Genomic DNA, 25,781 nt, shown 5'->3' on the forward strand with positions numbered 1-25,781 from the left:
GCAGTTGCCTCTCACCTCTCTGGGAGACTCCCCAAGATCAGCAGGTAAGTCTGGCCCGGGGTCCTATCAAATTACTGCTTTCGCCCTGAGTCGCAGGGCGTATGATATTTTGTGCACGCCCTTTAAGAATGAAGTCTCTGTTTCCCCCAGTCCTGTGGGACTCCTGATATTAAGCCCTGCTGGCTTTAAAAGTCAAATGTTCTGGGAGCTCATTTTCCCAGCACAGGGCCCCCAGGCTGGGGAGCCCGATGTGGGGCCCAGAACTCTCACTGCTGTAATTATCCTCCAGTTGTGGGTCACCCACCTGGGGAAAAGGACCTGACTGTATCGCAAGTCTGCCCTTCCGACCTGTCTTGTTGTGGTTCGTTCCTTATGTCTTTAGTTGTAGAGGTCTTTTCTGAAAGGTTGTGGTCTTTTTTCATTGATGGTTGCTCTGAAAATAATTCTGATTTTGGTGTGCTTGTGAGAGGAGGTGGGTCTTTCTACTCTGCCATTTGGCCAATCTCCCTGATTTCTATTTTGAAATTCAAATCTTAATTCTACTAATGAATTTTGAGACATAACAATATTTCCTCATGTCATCCATCTCCCTTTTTAATTCTGCTTGCTCTACCTACCATATCTATTTCTCTTTTTACACACTGCATTCTTAAAAAGTACAAAGAGATATTTTTCTCAATTTTTATTTTATTTCCTGGAGAAAATATTTTTTAAAAGCATGTTGATGTATCCCTGCATCTAATACGCTATGGTCTCTTACCTTCTGAATTTTTTCATAGGGTTTATCCCACCTTTCAGTACAAAAATCTTACGTTTGCCCATAAAAAGGTGAATGTTTATAGTTATTCTCATTATTCAGAGGATTATTTTAGAATCCTCCCCTTGGGGAGCTGGTTAATGTAAATTGACATTACCAGGTCATACAGTTCCAGCAGCTGGAGAGTAAGAAGAAGGAAGATGGAGGCAGGGAAAGCCCTAGCAGAGGAACTTCCCTGTACTGCTTCCAGGAAGAAAGAGTTCCCTATATCCATAACTTAGTTTGGCTCAGCCTAAATACCAAGTAAATGCTATGTGGGTCTGGCTTCCTTTCTCATGCTGGCACCTAACACATCAGGGATGAAAACATCCTCTGAATTAAGGATTTTCTTCTGGGTATGAGCATGTAATAAAGAAGAAATTTGAAAAATTAAGTTGTAAGTATCTGTAGTTCTCCTCCTAGCTTTCATAGGAGGCAAGAACTTTTCTGGCTCAGGCAGTTATGAGGCCTTTAATATGTGAATCAGAGAGAAGTACAGTATAATGGCAGAGCTGATCAGGAGGCCAAACTGCTCCATACCTTAAACGACCAGGAAGGACAGGGTAAGGAAGAGAAGTGAGGTCAAGGGAAATGAGATGGAGATGAAAGGAAAGTATCTGAGAGAATGAAAATTAGTGGCTACAGAGAAGGGCAGGATCTGAAGAAAGGGATCCTGAGAGAAGACTTATAGTAATAACTCTTACAATATGATGTGTGCTGTTTCCTCCTCACTGCCCATCCCATCCCCTAAAAACACCATCCTACAGGAAAAATCTACATTACCTGGATTTGACTTCATGGTGTGATGCACCTTAAGGCAGAAGCCAGAGGCCTGCCCCATTTGATCTGCATGAATTGTACAGCCTCCTAGTGCACTGCTTTCTAATGCTAATCTAGTGGCAGCCCAGGGGTTAGGAGCACAGGCTCTGAAGCCAGACTCTCTTGACTGGGCCCTGCCACTCACAGGCTACTAGCTCTGTGACTTTGGGAGATTCATTTAAACTTTCCATAAAATAGGGATGGTAATAGTACCTACTTCAGAGGGTTATTGTAAGAATTAAAGTTAATTCATGCAAAATGCCTGGCGTATACGAGACAGTATAAATGCCTAGTTTATACAATTAATTAAAAATAAACATTACCATTATCACTAAAAATTTTAAGTTTCCTCTCTACCTCTTATGGCTTGCCTCCTTTCAAGCCCCTCTTCTTCTAAATTAGAGGGCATTAGGTGCTATCAGGGGCAGCTCCCACAGCCTTGTTGATGTTCTGCTACCTGTGGTCAATGTGAGAAAACTGGTTTGGAGCAAAAAGAGTAGGGCTGATGTGGTGTGTGTCTCTTCATCCCTACAGCCCATGTTCCTCTACATTACAGGGTTTGCCAGGTGAGCCTCCAAACATCTCTTAGGGACACTGCTACTTCTCAGAAGGGGGTAGGAATTAGCCCTGGGCCTTGCTTCCAAAGGTCTCACTTACTTCTATCCCTAAGAGTATGTCCCCATTTCTAGCATGTCAATGTTCCCTCTCCCTGGTTTCCTGTACTGGGGGCAGGTCATTTCAGTGCGGATCCTATGGAGGCATGTGGATACCAGGTCATCCTCCCTAATATGTACCCTGGATGATCCCCTCTCCCAGTCTCATTCATTAATTCACTTAACAAATATTTATTGGTCATCTTCTAGATGCAAAGAATACTGAAATAAAAGATACTGTTCTTACCATAAAATCTAACCCTTTTATTCCTCTAGTAGACAGTACTTATACAAAATTCTCATTGCTCCTTTCATTGCTCTTGAACAGTTAAATTATACGAACTTCTGAGCTATAAAGAAGAAGAATGGTTTTGTTCTCAAGGAGCTTCTAATCCAGAGATCAGGGGTGGGTGAATGGGTGAGTGGGTGTGACAAATGTGGGTGACATCGGACGATAAAAGCTATAAGAGGAGTCAGCCTAGGGTGCTACAGTGAACTTAGAACGGGGAAAGGAGAGGAAGGAGGACAGAGAGGAACTCCAAGAATAAAGGGCACAGGAGCTCAGTTTGGAGACTAGCCTTAAATAGCAACTATTTTCCATTTCAAGTCTTTTAACTTGCTCCATGCCCTTTGGAGTCACTGCCAGCTTTTCAGAGTGTTATACACCCACATTGTGGGCCTTCATAAAAACAGCCCAGTGGTAGACAAAAACCAGGCACACTGCTTTTCATACGTACCTCGTATTTCATGGTAAAAAATCCATCCCCTCCAATGCCCTCAAGTGCAAAGGCCTGTACAATTGGCCATTTCTCCACTACAAACATATCAAATATCTGCAAGTGACCTAGAGGAATCAAGTACAACATGTATCAAATACCGTCCTGGATATAGCAGTCTAAACCTGATCTAATGTGGTCATTAGACATCATTTCTCACAAGTTCACCACAGCCTCATCAAGCAAAATAAAACTGAAACAGATACACAAACAAGTTACAAAAATTCAGATTTCTCTACAGTATTTTTTCACATTCTGGTTTCCTAAGTAAGTAATTAAGCAGGTAAATAAATAAATAAATAGTGGCCTACTACATCTGACTTGTATCACTAAGTGGATATATTTATTAACAGACCAAAACTTGGCTCCTTTCCCTTAAGAAACACAGCTAACCAATTTCCTCAAGGGAAAATTACCAAATCAAAATTTTTCTTTTCTTATAACAACAAGCTTCAATGTGCAAAGTTGTGGGGTTTTTTTTATAAATAAGATACAAGCACTGCTAAGCTTGTTGATTTTTTTCCCTCTGTTTTCACACTTTTTTTTTCGGCCATGCCGTGTTGGCATGTGGGATCTTGGTTCCCAGACCAGGGATCGAACCCGTGCCCCCTGCACTGGAAGCACAGAGTCTTAACCACTGGACCACCAGGGAAGTCCCCTACAAGTTATTTTTGAGTCTCACTGTCAGCATATTTTTAACAGCTACCCAAATTACTATTTCTTATTAGCAAGAGGCCCCACATCCACACTTCAAGTATAATAAGTGGTATAGCATAGATGGCAACTATGGTAAATCCCTTATCAGTTCTTCTGACTGCTGCTGGTAGCATGCTGTGTTGCTGCAGAAACTTCGGTTATGAACACAAGCTTGCATAGGAAAGTTCCGAAATTTCATTCTGCTTGATCCTCTCTGCCTTTAGTGAAAACAGATCAACAGGTTTCCCACCTGAATGCCTCCACTGAAAGGAGAAGTAAGGACATTCGATTCACACACCATCCCAGCAAGATTCTAAAATGACTGACTGTCAGATACACACCTTGGGAGCTGTAAGGAATGCCAATTCTACTACAGTCTCGAACCATGTCCACAAAACTGGCAATTTTAAATTCTTCTGCAGCTTCCTCATCTTCATACTAAAGAAGGAAATAGAACGGAAACAGGCTCTAATGAGACATCATACAAAATCCCATATTTTCTGTGCATTTTTATTAGTTGTCCCACATGTCCCAAGAGGGTTTTCTTGTTTGTTTTTGTTTTGTTTTGTTTTGCTTGGCCGCATTGCGTGGCTTGCGGGATCTTAGTTCCCTGACCAGGGACTGAACCCACTTCCTTGGCAGCAAAAGCACAGAGTCCTAACCACTGGAACGCTAGGGAATTCCCATCAAGAGGGTATTTTTAAAGGCAACTTTCAGTGTTTGCTGGTCAGAAACACGTCATTCCCTTACCTTACACCACACACAAAAATCAACTCAAAATGGATCAGAGACCTAAATGCAAGAGATAAAACTTGTCCTCAAAAGTCCCCTAAATGCTCATATGGAAAGAAGGGTTCTGGACCTACACTGGGTCACAATTTCCACAAAATCCTAAATCTTAAGTCCCAATTTGATTTCTAGCCAAATCTTTGAAAAGGGTCTAAAGGGGGGCCTCCCTGGTGGCGCAAGTGGTTGAGAGTCCGCCTGCCGATGCAGGGGATGCGGGTTCGTGCCCCGGTCTGGGAGGATCCCATATGCCACGGAGCGGCTGGGCCCGTGAGCCATGGCCGCTGAGCCTGCGCATCCGGAGCCTGTGCTCCGCAACGGGAGAGGCCACAACAGTGAGAGGCCCGCATACCGCAAAAAAAAAAAAAAAAAAAGAAAAAAGAAAAGGGTCTAAAGGGAAATAGAAACAAATACCAAGAAATCCAAACATGGAAATGTCACAGAGCTTATCAAATTCTCCTGGGGCAGTTCCTAGGCCCGAGAGAATGGACCCAGGCTGGGGATAAAGAAGCAGGGCAGGAAGGCAGGTTCACAAGCCCACTATTAGGTCCCAATTTTAATAGTCCTTTTTGTCTCTTTCAGGCATATAATTTATTGCTAGGGTAGCCTCATAATGAAATATGAAAAGTTCCACTAAAACAAATAACCTTTTTTGTGTAACCACATTTCACAATTTTGGGGGGGGGCCATGTTGCGCGGCATGCGGGATCTTAGTTCCACAACCAGGGATCAAACCCATGCCCCCTGCAGCGGAAGCTTGGAGTCCTAACCACTGGACCACCAGGGAACTCCCCAATTTGATTTCTTTAAGGACCTCCTGTTCCCATTCTATCAATACATTTTCCTGAACGAATATCCTTAGAGTGTCTCTAAGCGCCTATTTTATCGTTTCTTCTCACCTCATTTTCAGTCATGCAGTGGAAATGCAGATTTCTCCAATGTGCCACATAGGGTAAAAGATAGCGATAATTTATAGGATTACAGTACAGATGGACACTATCTGATTTAATCAATATAATCACATCTGTAAGAAAAACAAAATTAAAACACGATTGTCAAAAGCATTTCCTTTAGACATCTTCTGCCCACATAATCAGTAAAACCATTAAAACTACAGAAACAATGTAACAAAACTCTAAACTGAAAATTCTTTAATTAGGCAATGTGCTTCAAAGTGACTGCAGAACACTCAAGTGTGGACAGCAAGCATTTCCTCATCCCCATGCTATGCTTCCACTACTGTGGCCCTCTGGTTATGGTAGAATAAGTCAAAAGAACAGCCTTCAGGGTGTTTCACAAAGTTCAACAAAGCAAAATTTGTTGTACCAAACTCAACTGTGTACTTCGCTGTGGAGATAGATAGTAATTGAAAACTCTACAGCTAAAAGCCACTGAGGCAGGAAAACAGCACCAAATATGGCCAGTGACTGGTTCTCCTGCAGACATCAGTGTATAAAGCTCTTGGCTGCTGGCTCATCTGGCTCAAGGCAAATCGTGGGCCCGAGGATACCCCTTTCCTTGCAACCTGGGAAGGGTTATTGTATACAGATGTAAACTCTGTACACAGGAAAGGCTGGGAGGAAGGAAGTAGAGGCAAGTGATCAGCAGCTCACAGATTTAGGGAATAACCATCGATGTTGGTGGGTCAAATAAATAAAGCAATCCCAAAGGTGCAAATAAAACCGAGTAAACTAACAAACAAGCCATGGAACGGGGCAGGAATAGTAAAACAATTTGAACACTGAGAAAGAAAGCAGTCACACTTCCAGAAGAAAAGCAGAGGCTCCATTCTACGGCTCCTCAGAAACCAGAGTCATTAGGCCTCTTTCTAACAAGATGACACTAGGGAAGGGGCTAGAGGAGATGGCTGGAAGTGAGAGAGGAGCGTGGGGGCAGGAAGCAACTGAGGCAGCAGGCTTAGGGCAGTGCCAGCACAGTAACACAGCGGGACAGATCATAATCTACAAAAACATAAGCCCAGTGAATACTGATCTCAGCTGACTGCACAGCTGGGTGGCCTCATGAAATAAAGCTCCATGATGGTGGCCTTTTAAGCCACTCTGAGCTCCACACCTAGTCAGACCCTAGGTGTTCTAGGCAACGCAGTATGGAGCAGGCTCTTCACTGCTGACTCTCAGCTAAGTGCTGGAGTTAAAAGGTAGCAAGGGATGGGAAAGAAGCCCCGTCTCATTCTGCTGGGAGACCCACCCTGAATCATCTGTAGGTCACCTGCTCAATAGTGAGAGTTTGATGTCACTGAGGGCTTCCTGTATAGACTGTCGTCTATACTAATGCGTAACATACCGCAAAGAATTAGGATCCAGTAAAAGAAATAATGCAACAGCTACTAAACCTAATGAAGCATGCTCAGGATCTCACAAGACTGATGTCATCACTACAAATAAATTTTAACAGAGTACACAGTCAGGTAAAAGAAGAAAGCATAAGAGTACGTAAACTATTTTAAAAGTTTCTTTTTAAAATAAATCCTTCGTGTTTGCCTCTTTTTCTCTCAGATAATTAGGGATTGTAATGTAGAAGATAAATCTGGTGAACTCAGCTTTCTAGCTACTTGGATTTAAAAAATGAATTTATTAATTTGGAAGAAAACGCTCACTTTATAAGCACTCATTGTGCTAGGTGACAGGATAAAGACAAAGATAAGCAAAAAGGAGCACCTCTGAGGATTTAAACTACTTCCTTAATTTCAGTACTGCAATGTCCTTAGCAACCTTGACTGCAGTGAAATGTGTGGTTGATACAAGTATCTGCCTTTTTGTAACTGTCTAAATGAGCTGCCAAGATGAATTCTTTCCAAGCCAGTATGTTTTACAGTGTAAGAAAGCATTTTTTAAAATCAAAATCTGCAACTAAATTTGAATTGAAAAAAAAATTAACAGAAGGAATAATTTCACCCTGCTTTCTGCACTTCCTAATAAAAAGAAAATCTTTCACCAATCTATAAGGATAGATACTATTAAGGACTTTACTACAGAAGAATTTTCACATACACTAGGCCAGGGTTCTTCACCTTCAGCACTACTGACAGTTTAGACCAGATCATCCTTTGCTGTGGGGAGCTGTCCTGTGTACGCGCTGTAGGATGTTTAGCAGCATCTCTGGCCTCTACCCACTCTGCCCAGTTGTGACAATCAAAAATGTCTTCAGATATTGCCAAATGTCCCCTGGGGGATAAAACTGCCCCCAGTTGAAAACCACTGTACTAGGTCCACAGCAAGATTATTTCAACATCAGATGTTTGCTTTCACGCATCCCCCAGCTGCTTCACAAGAGCTGTCTCTCATCCATTTTGACTTGTCTATTCCTGTGTCTCCTGATCCACCTGGCAGACAAGTCATAATGCTAAGTATGTGATATCAGAGATAGCTCCTGGGCATCACCCCATAGCAGCATGAACACAGGGTGAGTGTCTCAGAGCCAAGGAAAGGGGAATGTAGGCAGAAAGTCTGCATTGTAGTCACAGGCATCGTCATAAATTACAGCTCACAGAAAACAATTCCCAAAGACAGAGCAGGATAAAGAGCCTTTGTTCCTAAGCTGAAGATCCACATGAAGTCCTCCTTGCAGGAGTAGCCTGCAGGCTTATCCTTGAATCACAGCTGAAAGTGCTTTCATAGGACAATGGCACATAATATGAACCTCCCAGCATGTAGAGGCAATGGAAAATTCAGAGGAAAACTAGTACCTTGCCAAGAAGATATAAAGACAAACACTGATGTTTACTTTTTCCCTCTAAAACCGATTTATCTAGTAAACACTCTGAAAACTACTTGTCACCAGTCTCTTATAATCCAGCAGGTAACCTACAGAGCATATTACTTAACATATCAGCAAAGAAGAAATGTCGTTTTTCATTAATAAAAAAAGCAAAAATTTACTGGATCTTCAGGCTATTTTAAATTTGATCATATTTTTCCATAAAAAGGCCATGAAATAAGAATCCAAAGTACTATATCACTTACTCCTCTCTCACACAGAGTTCACCAATATATACTTACCATCTAGAACTTCTTCAGAAAACCCTGTTTTCTCAAAATCACTGGTATTCTGATTGTACAAACCAAACAGGAGATAATTTGCCAGCTCTCTGCAGCCTTCATTGTACCTGCTATCGATTCCTGCAAGGCAAAAAAGGCTCTGATCAGCTGTACTGTACTACGGGGAACATGAGTCCCAACAGTTTGCCCCTGCTCAGCAAAACCCTAGTGGCTAAGTTAAAGGCAGCACCTCAGACCAGTTTTGTGCCAGAAGCCAAACTAAACAACTGAAAGAAGCAGGCCTCAGCATCAAGTACTCTTACATGGATTCAAGATCTATATAGTTGAGACAGTCAAACAGCACAGAACATAGAAGCTGTTAATTTAATCAAAAGCAATTCTTGAGGATAGAAGGAACCAGAAAATATAGTCCAAGTCCTGCCATAGTTGGTTAAATTTTTTTAATACTTTCAGTTAGAATAGGAATAGGCATCAGAAAAGTATTCTCTTCTCAAAGAGACCTTTACCAAAACACATGGAATTAAATAAAGGAGGATTAAGGTGGTTTGAAAAGAACTCAAAGAAGTAAAAAGAGGACAAGTGAATGAAACCTCAGACATCCATCATTTCACAAATATTTATCAGGCCCAAGGCCTAGCACTCTGCTGGGTGCTGAAGCATGTAGTAAACATGCCTACAGATGGTCTTCACGAAGCTTACAGTCTAGTAGGGCTGGGTCAGAGACTAATAAAAAGGAAATTAAATACTGCCTTCGCAACTGCCTTTCAATGCCACAGGCACATATACTACCTGGTTCCTGGGTATCTGTGAAGGCCCAGAGCTATGACTCTGGGCAAGAGGGACATGTCAAGGGCAGGAGGCAGCCGGCTACGTGAGGCTAAAAGGAAGGGGTTGGGGCAGAAGAAGCGCCAAGAATGGAAATATGGCTGGAGCCTGGGAAACAGGACGACTGTCAGTTATTCAGACCAGTGAAAAGTAATGGGTATTCAGACCAGAGGGGCTTAGGGACCACCTGTGGCAGGGGACTTCAAATATGGGAAGACTACTTTCTCAGCTAGATCAAAGCAGCACATCCCTCTTTTATGCCATCCAACACTTTAGTGAAGAAAGAGATAAAAAGATTCAAAAGCAGAAATGACCTGGCCTACATAAGGCCTGAAGTAGAAAGGGCTACAGAGTTAAAAAACAACCAGTGGACTGGGCAGCATGTCCTCTTCTAAGGATTCCAGCTACATAAACTGCCACAAAAAATGCTAACATTAAAAAGAGTGACCATGTAAAATTAAAGGTAAAAGATACTATATGTAACCACCATACTCTAGTTAATAAAGTTGTTTCCCATGGGGGAATTTTGGGCTACAAATCTGATACTACTAAACATGCATACTGGAATTAAACAAGTAAATGGGTGGTAGACCGTAGGTGCCAAGTTTCTCACTGGTGGAGTGGAAGTTTACAGATAAGCAAGAGAAGGAGGCTAGAATGATCCATGTAGTAATGGGTTAGAGCTAGAAACACTAATATGAATTCACGTTTAGCTGAATACAGTAGAGACAGTTATATAACATTTACAGATGTGTATATATACACCACTTAAGGTACACACATATATTTCTTTACTTTGTCAGCTGAGAGGGCCTAAAAGCAATGACATCCCAGTAGCAAAGAGCATACCCAGTGCCCAGATCTTGGTTTCTAATACCATTCTCCAATAAAAGAAATCAGGGCTCCTTAGAGAAATGGCTGATTCTAGGACTGAAGCAGGTAATATACAAAATAAGACTGGAGCATCTTATAGTGTCAGAAAGTACAGAAGTACTAAATAAACTAAAACTTTTATGGTGATATATTAAAGGGAGGGATGTAGGAACCATCTGAAAGAGCCCCAAACGGCCAAAGCTGGAACAATTTGAAGTAGTAGTAGGTTATAACCTAAGGTATAAATGAAGTAGTACTGGATTTTAACTCAAAGTATAAAATAAATCTCCATGAAGACATACAAACGATTGAATAAATAAATAAATGGGGGAGAAGAGACAAATATCCCATGCAGAAGAATTTCAAATAATTTATGTAGACACTACCCTCCTCAAGGCAATGGAGCATAATCCCTGCTCCTTAAGTGTGGGCTCATAGTGGCTCCCTTCCAAAGAGGACAATATGGAAGGAGGGGTGGGGAGAGTACTTTACAATGCAGAACCTGACAAATATTATCTTAGCCAAGTGATCAAAGTCAATATAAACAGTGAAAAGTCTTGTTGTTAGTATGTATCCTTGATATGTGATGAAAATGGCATGTTACTTCATTGGTCTCGCACTCCAAAATCCATAACCCCAGTCTAAGCATGAGAAAAACATAAGAAAAATCCCAAAAGAGGGATTTCACATATGTCAAAACTTATCACATCGTACACTTTAAATATGTGCAGTTTACTATACATGAATTATACCACCATAAAGCTGTTTTTAAAAAAAGGTTAGCAGAAATTCAGTGAGAACACCTCCTACACCCTAATAACTAAATGAAAAATGCCAAAGTGGAGGGAGTTGAGTCAGAGTTGCTCAGAAGGATACTGTCGAGGCTAGAAGGCTAGATTAAACCAACCAACCAACCATGAGATGCTATGATAACTCTGATTACCCAAAAAAGCAGAATTCACTAAACCCCAGAAGCTGTTTAAAAACATACAAGTGCCTCACTGATTTCTTGCTTCACGTTCACATACAGCTGTTTGTCCTGAAGGTTTTTTTTTTTTTTTGGCCGCACCACGCAGCATGTGGGATCCTAGTTGCCTGACTAGGGATCGAACCCACGGCCCCTGCATCAGAAGCACATAGTCTTAACCACTGGACCTCCAGGGAAGTCCCTGTCCTGAAGGTTTATTAAGTTTTTACCTCAATCTTCACACCCAACTTCAAATATCAATTTCTGCAACATTTGTGTTTTCACTAAAAAAATATATATATAATTATGTATATATATATGGTCACGTGATATTCTTATAAGTTGACCTTTTTCTCAATCCTTTAGTATTCTATATTCAAGTAGCCCACATGATCAATTTTATGCTGCCTATTTTTACTAGGTTGAGCCTTAACTAACAGAAATAACATCATAAGTCCAGTAACAAACAGGTGATTTTATTCATAAGTAAATTCATGGCAAAGACAGCCCCCACACCCTTGATAGGTGCAGCTGGAAAGAGAATCCAGTGAGTATTGTTTCAGCATTTGACTGGAATTCTAGGCCCACGATAAACTATGTCTCTTGGCTAAGTGAGGGATGAAGCCAAGATTCAAACCCAAAACCTGCCTGGCTCCAGAGTGCACGTTTTTAACCACTCTGCCCACTGCCTATCGTAAGTTTAAATGCAAGTGCTATTAAGTGAAAAAATAAAATTATGCATAGACTATCTGAGGAGGGACAAACAAGAAAGTGGTTCGCTTCTGGGAAGGAAATTGGGTGGCTGACAGACAAACAACCTGACCTAAGCAAGTTTTATGACTCAATACTGTGAATGTAAATGAAAGTGAGATAAAGGAGGAGACTGACCTGACATAGAAAAATCTCCAAGATATACTTATCAAGTGAAGAATTTTCAATTAGATTAACAACAATATACATAAAATGTCCCCTTTTGTGTTAAAAAAAATATGGTTGATATTATCTCTGGGAAGTGGGACTGGGTAACTGGGATGATTAGAAAATTTTGTTCATCATTATTTGTGTAATGTCTTAATTTTTAAATTATATGATGTGTTTTCATAATAAAAACAGTGTTAAAGAACAAATAAATGCCGAATTCTGCCACTCCATGGCCCTGAGCAAGTCAGTTTGATCTCCCAGAGTCTCAGTTTCCTCCCCTGTAAAAAAGGGACAACACTGCTTCTTGTAAGGTTGCTGTGAGGAGAAATGAGGTAACATGTACAAAGTGCCTGCTCTGTGGTACAGGCTCCCTATCTCACTGATATCTCACCTGACCTCATTAAAACAGCAACAGATCTCAGGGGAACAAAACCTGGGAGAAGAATACTAACTCACAGCTTATCTCACAGTGATGATACTATTATTAATATCTTCCTGTGAACAGAAGCCAAGTTGTCCCAGCCCTGAGTCCCACCTTGTTAAAAGCACTGACCTAGGATGCAGAGGATCCCGTCGGGTTGAGACTTGCTGCTCTGGGTCAGGATGCTCTGAACCTGGCGGAGTCGACTGCAGCTGCAATAAGAACAGAAATCAGCTTCCTGAGTGCCAGCACATGAAGACATGAGGGAACGATTGCTAGGGATGGAAACTGGTCCTTATCTGACTTTGGTATCGGAATCATAACAAGAAATTAGGGAGTATTCTTTTTTCTTCTGTTTTTTGGAAGAGATTATGCAGAAGTGGTCTGAAGACTAAGTCTGAACTGCTGATTACAAACCGATGGACAGTGGCTCTCTGGCTCAACAAAGGATGGAGCCAAAGGCCCTCTCATGATAAATGCTGGATAGGACTAGAACTGAGCAGCTGACCAGAAGGACTTTCAATGACTTCCCAATTTTGAAGTTTAATCAAAGAAGAGTTTCTACACTTACCTGTCCTAACTGTGGTCATCATTGGTCTGTTAAAAATGAAACAAAAAACAGGGCCTCCCTGGTGGCGCAGTGGTTAAGAGTCCGCCTGCCGATGCAGGGGATACGGGTTCGTGCCCCGGTCTGGGAGGATCCCATATGCCGCGGAGCGGCTGGGCCCGTGAGCCATGGCCGCTGGGCCTGCGCATCCGGAGCCTGTGCTCCGCAACGGGAGAGGCCACAACAGTGAGAGGCCCACATACCGCAAAAAGAAAAAAAAAAAAAAAAAAAAAAATGAAACAAAAAACAAACAGATAAAAACCAAAAACTGGCCTAAGGACCTAAAGGAAGCTCTGATGTATCATCATAACTACCCCCACAGAGAGTGTCAGTAGATGGTACTTGCTCCCATTTCTGTGCAGATCTCTGATTCCATTAGTTTTAGGCATATGCCCTTCCTCCCAAACAAAGCATACGGAGAGGCACGACCAGACATTAATATCACTTCTAAGGACCCCATGCTTTCCATATCAATCCCTCCTCCTTCCCAGAAGTCCAAGAGAGAGCTGGTCACTTTCCTGCTTGAGACTGATCTTTCCATAAGGTCTGTCCACATCACCTTCAGGTCTAAGATCTGTCTCCAGTATTCATTCCCTAACACTCCTATATTAACTTTTTTCCCTACAGTCAACATATTCCCAGCCCTACCACTTCATTATTATCTAAGATCCTCCATAAACCAACTACAGTAACTGTTCCATCCATAACAGTCAGATTTCATCCTCACCCCTCTGCTCTGGTACACTGTCCTACACTCACCCAAGCAATAGTATATCCAGCCAAACAACACCACTTCCCTTCCTTGGATTCTCTTTCCCCCCTGGATTCTTTCTGATGTTCCCATAACCCAAGTCCATGACTTAGTGGTCATTATCATTGTCTTCCCTCAAGATGTTCACAATCTTCCACCTAATACCAAAAACAAAGATAGCATCAAAAAATAGAAACCTACAGATCAATATCTACCGTGAATATAGATATAAAAATCCTCAATACAATATTAGCAAATAGAATTCAAAAACATACAAAAAGAATTGTACACCATGACCAAGATGGATGCAAGGCTGTTTCACTACTGGTAAATCAATCAATATAACCCATCATCTAACAGGCTAAAGAAGAAAAAAAAAATCACACAACCATATAATTGATGCAGAAAAATCATCTAACAGAATTCAACACCCATTCATAATAAAAACACTTAGAAAACCAGAAATAGGGTTTCCTCAACTTGATAAAGAACATCTACAAAAAACCTCCAAAGCAAAGTTTGGAATATACTTAATGGTGAAAGACTAAATGAGGAACAAGAAAAATATGTCTGCTCTCATTACTCCGGTTCAACGTTAATACTGGAAGTTCTAGCCAATGCGATAAGGCAAAAAAAAAAAAAAAAAAAAAAAAAAAAAAAAGGAAATAAAAGGCATAAAGATAGAAAAGGAAGACATAAAACTATCGCTATTTGCAGATGACATAATGACCTATGCAGGGAATCTCACAGAAACTACAAAAAAAAAAAAAATCTGAGAACTAATAAGTGAATTCAACAAAGTCACAAGATCAACATATAAAAACCAACTGTATAGGGCCTCCCTGGTGGCGCGGTGGTTGAGAGTCCGCCTGCCGATGCAGGGGATACGGGTTCGTGCCCCAGTCTGGGAGGATCCCATATGCCGCGGAGCGGCTGGGCCCGTGAGCCATGGCCGCTGGGCCTGTGCCTCCGGAGCCTGTGCTCCGCAACGGGAGAGGCCACAACAGTGAGAGGCCCGCATACCGCAAAAAAAAAATAAAAAATAAAAAAAAAAAACCCAACTGTATAAATGAACACACAGAAACCAAAATTAAAAATACAGTATCATTTAAATATAAATCTAACAAAACATGCACAGGACTTACATGCTAAAAACTACAAAACACTGATAAAGGAAACCAAATAAGATATAAGTAAGTGGAGAGACATACTGTATTTACAGACTGGAAGACTCAACATAATATAGATGTCAATTCTCCTTAAATTAATGTACAAGTTTAACACAATTCCTATCATAATCCCAGCAAGATTTTTTGTAGATATAGAAAAGATTACTCTAAAACTTACATGGAATGGCAAAGGAACATTCTAGAATAGCTAAAACTTTTCTGAAAATGAATAAAGTGGGAGGAATCACTCTACCTGATGTCAAGACTTATTAGAGAGACAGGTCCAAGACAGCGGAGTAAAAGGACGTGCACTCACTCCATCTTGCGAGAGCACTGGAATCACAACTAACTGCTGAACAGTCATCGACAGGAAGACACTGGAACTCACCAAAAAAGATACCCCAAAACCAAAGACAAAGGAGAAGCCATAATGAGACAGTAGGAGGGGCACAATCTCAATAAAATCAAATCCCATAACTGCTGGGTGGGTGACTCACAAACTGGAGAACAATTATACCACAGAAGTCCACTCACTGGAGTGAAGGTTCTGAGCACCACATCAGGCTTCCCAAGCTGGGGGTCTGGAAAGGAAGGAGGAATTCCCAGAGATTTAGACTTTGAAGGCTAATGGGATTTGCAGGTTATCGACAGGACTGGGGGAAACAGAGACTCCACTCTTGAAGGGCACACACAAAGTAGTGTGTGTGTCAGGGCTCGGGGGAAGGAGCAGTGACCCCACAGGAGACTGAACCAGACCCACCTGCTATTCTTGGAGGCTCTCCTGAAGAGGTGGGGGATGGCTGTGGCTCACCAGTGGGACAAGGACACTGGCAGCAGAAGTTCTGGGAAGTACTCCTTGGCATGAGCCCTCCCGGAATCTGCCATTAGCCCCACCAAAGAGCCTGCAGTCTCCAGTGCTCCGTCGCCTCAGGCCAAACAACCAACAGAGAGGGAACTCAGCCCCACCCATCAGCAGACAAACAGATTAAAGTTTTACAGAGCTCTGTCCACCAGAGGCACACCCAGCTCTACCCACCACCAGTCCCTCCCATCAGGAAGCTTACACAAGCCTCTTAGATAGCCTCATCTACCAGAAGGCAGACAACAGAAGCAAGAAAAACTACAATCCTGCAGCCTGTGGAACAAAAACCACATTCACAGAAAGAAAGACAAAATGAAAAGGCAGAGGGCTATGTATTGTACCAAATGAAGGAAAAAGATAAAGCCCCAGGAACACAACTACATGAAGTGGAGACAGGCAACCTTCCAGAAAAAGAATTCAGAATAATAACAGTGAAGATGATCCAGGACCTTGAAAAAGAATGGAGGCAAAGATTGAGAAGATGCAAGAAATGTCTAACAAAGACCTAGAAGAATGAAAGAAAAAACACCTAGAAGACTTAAAGAACAAACAAACAGAGGTGAACAATAACTGAAATGAAAAATACACTAGAAGGAATCAATAGCAAAATAACTGAGGGCGAAGAATGGATAAGCAACCTGGAAGACAGAATGGTGGAATTCACTGCTGCAGAACGGAATAAAGAAAAAAGAATGAAAAGAAATGAAGACAGCCTAAGAGACCTCTGGGACAACATTAAATGCACCAACATACACATTATAGAGGTCCCAGAGGAAAACAGAAAGGACCCAAGAAAATATTTGAAGAGATTATAGTCGAAAACTTCCCTAACATGGGAAAGGAAATAGCCACCCAAGTCCAGGAAGTGCAGAGAGTCCCAGGCAGGCTAAACCCAAGGAGAAACACACCGAGACACATAGTAATCAAATTGTCAAAAATTAAAGACAAAGAAAAATTATTAAAAGCAACAAGGGAAAAACAACAAATAACATACAAGGGAACTCCCATATGGTTAACAGCTGATTTCTCAGCAGAAACTCTACAAGCCAGAAGGGAGTGGCACGATGTATTTAAAGTGATGAAAGGGAAGAACCTACAACCAAGATTACTCTACCCAGAAAGGATCTCACTTAGATTCCACGGAGAAATCAAAAGCTTTACAGACAAGCAAAAGCTAAGAGAATTCAGCACCACCAAACCAGCTCTACAACGAACGCTAAAGGAACTTCTCTGAGTGGGAAGCACAAGAGAAGAAAAGGACCTACAAAAACAAACCCAAGGGCTTCCCTGGTGGCGCAGTGGTTGAGAGTCCGCCTGCCGATGCAGGGGACGCAGGTTCGTGCCCCGGTCCGGGAAGATCCCACATGCCACGAAGCGGCTGGGCCTGTGAGCCATGGCTGCTGAGCCTGCGTGTCCTGAGCCTGTGTTCCGCAACGGGAGAGGCCACAACAGTGAGAGGCCCGCATACCGCAAAAACAACAACGACAAAAAAAACAACAAAAAAAAAACCCCAAAACAATTAAGAAAATGGTAACAGGAACATACATACTGATAATTACCTTAAACGTGAATGGATTAAATGCTCCAGCCAAAAGACACAAGCTCGCTGAACAGATATAAAAACAAGACCCATATATATGCTGTCTAAAAGTAACCCACTTCAGACCTAAGGACACATACAGAATGAAAGTGAGGGGATGGAAAAAGAAAGAAAAAAATCAAAAGAAAGCTGGAGTAGCAATACTCATATCAGATAAAATAGATTTTAAAATAAAGAATGTTACAAAAGACAAAGAAGAACACTACATACTGATCAAAGGATCAATCCAAGAAGAATATATAACAATTATAAATATATATGCCCTCAACATAGGAGCACCTCAATACATAAGGCAAATGCTAACAGCTATAAAACAGGAAATCGACAGTAACACAATAATAGTGGGGGACTTTAACACCTCACTTACACCAATGGACAGATCATCCAAAATGAAAATAAATAAGGAAACAGAAGCTTTAAATGACACAACAGACCAGATAGATATAATTGATATTTATAGGACATTCCATCCAAAAACAGCAGATTACACTTTCTTCTCAAGTGCGCATGGAACATTCTCCAGGATAGATCACATCTTGGGTCACAAATCAAGCCTCAGTAAATTTAAGAAAATTGATCAAGCATCTTTTCTGACCACAACGCTATGAGATTAGAAATGAATTACAGGGAAAATAACGTAAAAAACACAAACACGTGGAGGCTAAACAATAAGTTACTAAATAACCAAGAGATCACTGAAGAAATCAAACAGGAAATCAAAAAATACCTAGAGACGAATGACAATGAAAACACAATGACAAAAATCTATGGGATGTGGCAAAAGCAATTCTAAGAGGGAAGTTTATAGCTATACAAGCCTACCTCAAGAAACAAGAAAAACAAGAAAAAACTCAAATAAACAATCTAACCTTACACCTAAAGGATCTAGAGAAAGAAGAACAAACAAACCCCAAAGTTAGCAGAAGGAAAGAAATCATAAAGACCAGAGCAGAAATAAATGAAATAGAAAGAAAGAAAGCAATAGCAAAGATCAATAAAACTAAAAGCTAGTTCTTTGAGAAGATAAACAAAATTGATAAACTTTTAACAAGACTCATCAAGAAAAAAAGGGAGAGGACTCAAATCAGTAAAATTAGAAATGAAAAAGGAGAAGTTACAATGGACACCACCGAAATACAAAGCATCATAAGAGACTACTACAGGAAACTCTATGCCAATAAAATGGACAACCTGGAAGAAATGGACAAATTCTCAGAAAGGTATAACCTTCCAAGACTGAACCAGGAAGACACAGAAAATATGAACAGACCAATCACAAGTAATGAAGTGGAAACTGTGATTAAAAATCTTCCAATGAACAAAAGTCCAGGACCAGATGGCTTCACAGGTAAATTCTATCGCACATTTAGAGAAGAGCTTCTCAAACTCCTCCAAAAAACTGCAGAGGAAGGAACACTCCCAAACTCATTCTACGAGGCCAACATCACTGATATCAAAATCAGACAGATAGTACAAAAAAAGAAAATTAGACCAAGACTACTGATGAATATAGATGCCAAAATCCTCAAAAAAATAATAACAAGCAGAATCCAACAACACATTAAAAGGATCATACACCATGATCAAGTGGGATTTACCCCAGGGATGCAAGGATTCTTCAATATACACAAATCAATCAATGTGATACACCATATTAACAAACTGAGGAAGAAAAACCATATGATCATCTCAATAGATGCAGAAAAAGCTTTTGACAAAACTCAGCACCCATTCATGATAAAACCTCTCCCGAAAGTGGGAATAGAGAGAACCTACCTCAACATAATAAAGACCACATACGACAAACCCACAGCAAACATCATTCTCAGTGGTGAAAAACTGAAAACATTTCATCTAAGATCAGGAAAAAGACAAGGATGTCCACTCTCTCCACTATTATTCAACATAGTTTCGGAAGTCCTAGCCACAGCAATCAGAGAAGAAAAAGAAATAAAAGGTATACAAATTGGAAAAGAAGAAGTAAAACTGTCACTGTTTGCAGGTGACATGAAACTATATATAGAAAATCCTAAAGATGCCACCCTGAATAACCAAAGCAATCTTGAGGGAAAAAAAAGGAGCTGGAGGAATCAGACTCCCTGACTTCAGACTATACTACAAAGCTACAGTAGTCAAGACAATATGGTACTGGCACAAAAACAGAAATACAGATCAATGGAACAGAATACAAAGCCCAGATATAAACCCACGCAACTAATCTATGACAAAGGAGGGCAAGGATTTACAATGGAGAAAAGACAGTCTCTTCTAAAAGTAGTGCTGGGAAAACTGGACAGCCACATGTAAAAGAATGAAATTAGAACACTCCCTAACACCATACACAAAAATAAACTCAAAATGGATTAAAGACCTAAATGTAAGACTGAACACTACAGAACTCTTAGAGAAAAACATAGGAAGAACACTCTTTGACATAAATCACAGCAAGATCTTTTTTGACCCACCTCCTAGAATAATGGAAATAAAAACAAGAATAAACCAATGGGACCTAATGAAATTTAGAAGCTTTTGCACAGCAAAGAAAAGTATAAACAAGACGAAAAGACAACCCTCAGAATGGGAGAAAATATTTGCAAATGAATCAACGGACAAAGGATTAATCTCCAAAATATATATAAGCTCATGCAGCTCAATAATAATAAAACAAACAACCTAATCAAAAAATGGGCAGAAGACCTAAATAGACATTTCTCCAAAGAAGACATACAGATGGCCAAGAGGCACATGAAAAGCTGCTCAACATCACTATTAGAGAAATGCAAATCAAAACTACAAAGAGGGGACGTCCCTGGCGGTCCAGTGATTAAAACTTCACCTTCCAATGCAGGGGGTGTGGGTTCAATCCCTGGTCAGGAAACTTAGATCCTACATGCCTCGCAGCCAAAAAACCAAAAACATAACAACCGAAGCAATATTGTAACAAATTCAACAAAGACTAAAAATGGTCCACATCAAAAAAACAAAAACAAAATCTTAAAAAAAACCCCAAAATACGACAGTGAGGTATCACCTCACACCGGTTAGAATGGGCATCATCAGAAAATCTACAAACAATAAAGGCTGGAGAGGGTGTGGAGAAAAGGGAACCTTCTTGCACTGTTGGTGGGAATGTAAATTGATACAGCCACTATGGAGAACAGTATGGAGGTTCCTTACAAAACTAAAAATAGAATTACCATAAGACACAGCAATCCCACTACTGGGCATATACCCAGGGAAAACCATAATTCAAAAAGACACATGCACCCCAATGTTCAGTGCAGCACTATTTACAAAGCCAGGTCATGGAAGCAAACTAAATGCCCATAGACAGATGAATGGATAAAGAAAATGTGGTACATATATGCAATGGAATATTACTCAGCCATAAAATGAATGAAACTGGGTCATTTGCAGAGACTTGGATGGACCTATAGACTGTCATACAGAGTGAAGCAAGTCAGAAAGAGAAAAACAAATATTTTATATTAACGCATATATGTGGAATCTACAAAAATGGTACAGATGAACCGGTTTGCAAGACAGAAATAGAGACACAGAGGTAGAGAACGAAAGTATGGACACCAAGCGGGGAAAGCAGGGTGGTGGGATGAATTGGGATGATTGGGATTGACATATATACACTAACACGTATAAAATAGGTAACTAATAAGAACCTGCTATATAAAAAAATAAAATAAAATTCAAAAAAAATTTTAAAACTTATTATATAGCTAAAGTAATCAAGATTGTGGTTCTGGCTGAGAGATAGACACATAGATCAATGGAACACAACAAAACAGCCAGAAATAGACCCACAAAAATATAGCCAATTAATATTTGACAAAGGGTGGAAAGTGATTCAATAGAGGAAAAATAGTCTCTTCAATAAATGGTGTTGAAACAACTGGATATCCATAGACAAAAACATGAACCTCAACCTAAACCTTATAACTTTCACAAAAATTAAGATAGATCATAGATTTAAACATTTTAATGTAAAACTATAAAATCTTTAGAAGAAAAATGAATAAATATTCAGGGCTTAGGGTTTAATGAAGTTCTTAGGCTCAATACCAAAAGTATGATCCATTAAAAATTTGATAAATTAGACTTCATCAAAATTTTAAACTTTGCTTTGTGAAAGAACCTGCTGGGAGAATGAAAAGACAAGGTACAGATTGGGAAAACATATTTGCAAATCACTTACCTAACCAAGCAGAATACATAAGAAACTCTCCAAACTCAAAAGTAAAAAAACAATGCAATTAGAAAACAGGCCAAAGGCATGAAAAAACATTTTCTCAAAGTGGATATAGAGATGGCACATAAGCACATGAAAACATGTTCAACATCATTATCCATTAGGGAAATGCAAGTTAAAACCACAATTAGATATTTCTACACATCTATTAGAAAAGCTAAAATATCCATAACAAATGGTGATGATACCAAAATGCTGGTGAGGATCCAGAGAAACTGAATCATTCATAGATTTCTGAAGTAAATTAAAGAAGACACCAATAATGGAAATACATTCATGTTCATGCATTGGAAGACTTAATACTGTTAAGCTGTCAATACTACACAGAATAATCTACAGATTCAAAATAATCTCCATCACAATTCCAGGAACTTTTATATATATATATTTTTAATTTTTATTGGGGCATAATTGATTGACAATGTTGTGTTAGTTTCAGGTGTACAGCAAAGTGAATCTGTTATACAAATATATATAGCCACTCTTTTTTTAGATTCTTTTCCCTTATAGGCCATTACAGAGTATTGAGTAGAGTTCCCTGTGCTACACAGTAGGTCCTTATTAGTTATCTATTTTATATATAGTAGTGTATATGTGTCAATCCCAATCTTCCAATTTATCCCTCCCCTCCACTCCAGAAACTGTTTTTGAAGAAACAGAAAAATCCATCCTAAAATTCATAGTAATTTCAAGGAACCCAGAATACACAAAACAATATTGAAAAAGAAGGATAAAGCTGGAGGACACACTTCCTGATTTCAAAATTATTACAAAGCTAACCATAATGGTTTGGTACTGGCATAAAGATAGACATATAGAACAGGGGTCCCCAACCCCCAGGCTGTGGACCGGTAAGGGTTCGCAGCCTGTTAGGAACCCAGCCACACAGCAGGAGGTGAGCGGTGGGCAACCGAACAAAGTGTCATATGCAGCTCCCCATCGCTCACATTAATTACCCCTGAACCTTCCCCCCAACCCCTGGTCCGTGGAAAAACTGTCTTCCACTAAACCTGTCCATGGTGCCAAAAAGGTTGGGGAGCACTGATTATAGAACAATAGAATGAATAGAGAGCCCAGTAATAAACTCTTTTTGTGACTGGCTTATTTCACTTACTATAATGTGCTCATGGTCAAATGATTTTTGACAAGGGTACCAGGATTGAGAAAGGAGAGTTTTTTTCAACAAATGGTTTTGGGAAAACTGTACAGTCACATGCAAGTTAAAAAAAAAAAAAAGAATTCAAACTCTGACTTTACACCATATACAAAATTTAACTCAGAATAAAGACCTAAATGTAAACCTAAAACTATAAAATTTTTAGAAGAAAACATGGGAAAAGCTTCATGACATTAGAGTTGGCAATGATTTTTTGTCATTGTCATTTTCCAATGACATCAAAAGCACAGATGACAAATGGAAAGATACATAAATTAGACTTCATCAAAATTTAAAACTTATGTTCATTAAAGGACACTATTAACAGAGCAAAAAGACAACCCACAGAATGAGAGAAAATATTTGCAAATCATATATCTATTAAGAGGCTAATATCCAGAATACATAAAGAACCTCTATAAGTCAGCAACAACAAACAACTCAACATGGGCAGAGAACATGAATAGACATTTCTCCAGAGAAGATACATAAATGGTCAATAAGCACATGAAAAGATAAAAGATGCTCAATATCACTAATCATCAGGGAAATGCAAATCAAAACCACAACGAGGTATTACTGCCACACAAATTAACATGGCTACTATCAAAAAAGCAGAAAATATAAAGTTTAGCAAGGATGAGGAGAAATCAGAACCTTTGTGCACCATTGGTGGGAATGTAAAATATTGCAGTTGCTGTGGAAAACAGCACAGTGATCCTCAGAAAATTAAACACAGAATTACCATATGATCCAGCAATTCCACTTCTGGGTATACACCCCAAAGAAATGAAAGCAAGCCTCAAAGAGATATTTGTACACCCAAGTTCGTAGCAGCATTATTTCCAATAGTCAAAAGGAAGAAGCAACCCAAGTGTCTATGGACACAGATAAACTGTGGTATATCCATACAATGGAATATCATTCAATCTTAAAAAGGACAGAAATTCTGACATACGCTAAAACATGGATGAACTTTAAGGACATTATAATAAGTGAAATAAGCCAGTCACAAAAGGACAAATATTATATGATTCCGTTTTTATGAGGTACCTACAACAGCCAAATTCACAAAGACAGAAAGTAGAAAGATGGTTGCCATGGGCCTGAGGGAAGGAGTGGGGAGTTACTGTTTAATAGGTACCAGAGTTTCAGTTTTGCAAGATGAAGAGTTCTGTGGATAGATACTGGTGAATGTAGCACAACAATGTGAATGTACTTAATACCACTAAATTGTACACTTAAAACAGTTAAGATGGTACATTTTATGTGTATTTTACCATAATTAAAGAATTTTTAAGTTAAAAGAAGCCAATGTGATGTAAAACAGAAAGAAGAGAGGGAAAGCTCTTCTTATGTAAAAGAGATTAAAGAATAATAAGACAATGCAATTTATGAACCTTAATTCAATTTAAACAAACAAACAAAAACCCAGGGAAACATCTATGAGACATATGAGGAAATCTGAATATGCCTTGTGTAATAGGTAATAATTATATTATATATTATTATAGTATTATTATCTATCATCCAGGGCATATTCAAATTGACTATTAATTTTCTTAGCTGAGATAATATTATGGTGGTTACAAAGTAGAATGTCTTTTTCTTAGCAGACGCATGAGGCAGTACTTAGGAGCAAAGTGTCATTATATCTGCAAACTGAAAAACGTTTAACAGAAAAGAAGAATGAAAAGAAAAGAAAAAGTAAAGACAATGAACATAAGGTAAAAAGTCAAAATTGGTGAATCTAAGCGATGGGTATAGAGTATTCACTGTACTATTCTTTCATCTTTTCTGTATTGTTTGAACATTTTCATAATAAAAATTTGGGGCTGGAGGTAAGGAGGACTCAGGGTTTGGAAGTAGCAGAATTTAAGCTGCAAGATGACTAAGATTAAAGTAAGAAAACTTCTTTCCCTGGGAAATGGTTGCCTGTCCCTCCCCACTTTCTCATGTTTAATATAAGATTCATTTTGCAATCATTCTCTACACGACAAATATTTCATTAAGTTGGTCCTTTGGTCCATTGCGCAACCCTAGCTGACTACCAAGGTTACCAAGAGCTCTTGGGCTTTCAAACTTAGAATCAGCCAGTGACAAAAAGCATTAACAGGTCATGTGACCAGGAAACAAACAGCTCCCCAACTACTGCGGTGGGAAGCCAAGACAATACTGAAGACAGGAGCAAAAAGAGGATTTTTTCCCTGCAAGTATTTTGGGAAATAAATAAAGGGAAAAGTAAAACAAAGTGAAAGCATATAAAATGTAGAAAGACCTTCCTCTTCCCAGAGTAAAACATTATCATAGTATTTTCTTGTCTAATGGGTAGAACTAAATTTAGTTCTTTTTTCCTTTGAATATTTCCTTGCTTCCCAAATTTAATTTTTAACCAGAACATAGCCTATTATTTGTCACTGAACCATTAAACTTTTCACTTACTCAAGTATTTACCTATTAAAAACACCTGGTAGGGCTTCCCTGGTGGCGCAGTGGTTGAGAGTCCGCCTGCCAACGCAGGGGACGCGGGTTCGTGCCCCGGTTCGGGAAGATCCCACGTGCTGCAGGAGCGGCTAGGCCCCTGAGCCATGGCCGCTGAGCCTGCGCATCCGAAGCCTGTGCTCCGCAACGGGAGAGGTCACAACAGTGAGAGGCCCGCGTACCGTGGGATTTTCAAAATTAAACAATTAAAACATGAATAATTCTCCTTATATTCTATATGTTTTGTGCTTTGAATGTTTTACAAAGTGAATCCTCATACCAACCTGAATCACTTTATTTTATTAAACTGCTGTGAACAATCTGAGGTGAATCTCTCAG

The 25,781-nt window shown here is 39.8% G+C and overlaps 1 protein-coding gene across 3 annotated transcripts in view; it reads right to left on the minus strand.

Annotated features, from left to right (window-relative positions):
• DNAAF9 (dynein axonemal assembly factor 9) overlaps window positions 1-25,781 on the minus strand; it is a 150,377-nt gene that overhangs the window by 112,146 nt on the left and 12,450 nt on the right. For all 3 annotated transcript variants that reach the window (XM_060077930.1, XM_060077929.1, XM_060077928.1), the window contains exons 2-6: window positions 12,685-12,764; window positions 8,546-8,665; window positions 5,426-5,550; window positions 4,082-4,178; window positions 3,006-3,112 (exon numbers count right to left, since the gene is read on the minus strand). In XM_060077930.1, the coding sequence (XP_059933913.1) occupies window positions 3,006-3,112; window positions 4,082-4,178; window positions 5,426-5,550; window positions 8,546-8,665; window positions 12,685-12,764 (529 nt within the window). The remainder of the gene's footprint in view (window positions 1-3,005; window positions 3,113-4,081; window positions 4,179-5,425; window positions 5,551-8,545; window positions 8,666-12,684; window positions 12,765-25,781) is intronic.

The sequence above is a fragment of the Mesoplodon densirostris genome, chromosome 16, assembly GCF_025265405.1.
Source record: "Mesoplodon densirostris isolate mMesDen1 chromosome 16, mMesDen1 primary haplotype, whole genome shotgun sequence".
Taxonomy (NCBI): domain Eukaryota; kingdom Metazoa; phylum Chordata; class Mammalia; order Artiodactyla; family Ziphiidae; genus Mesoplodon; species Mesoplodon densirostris.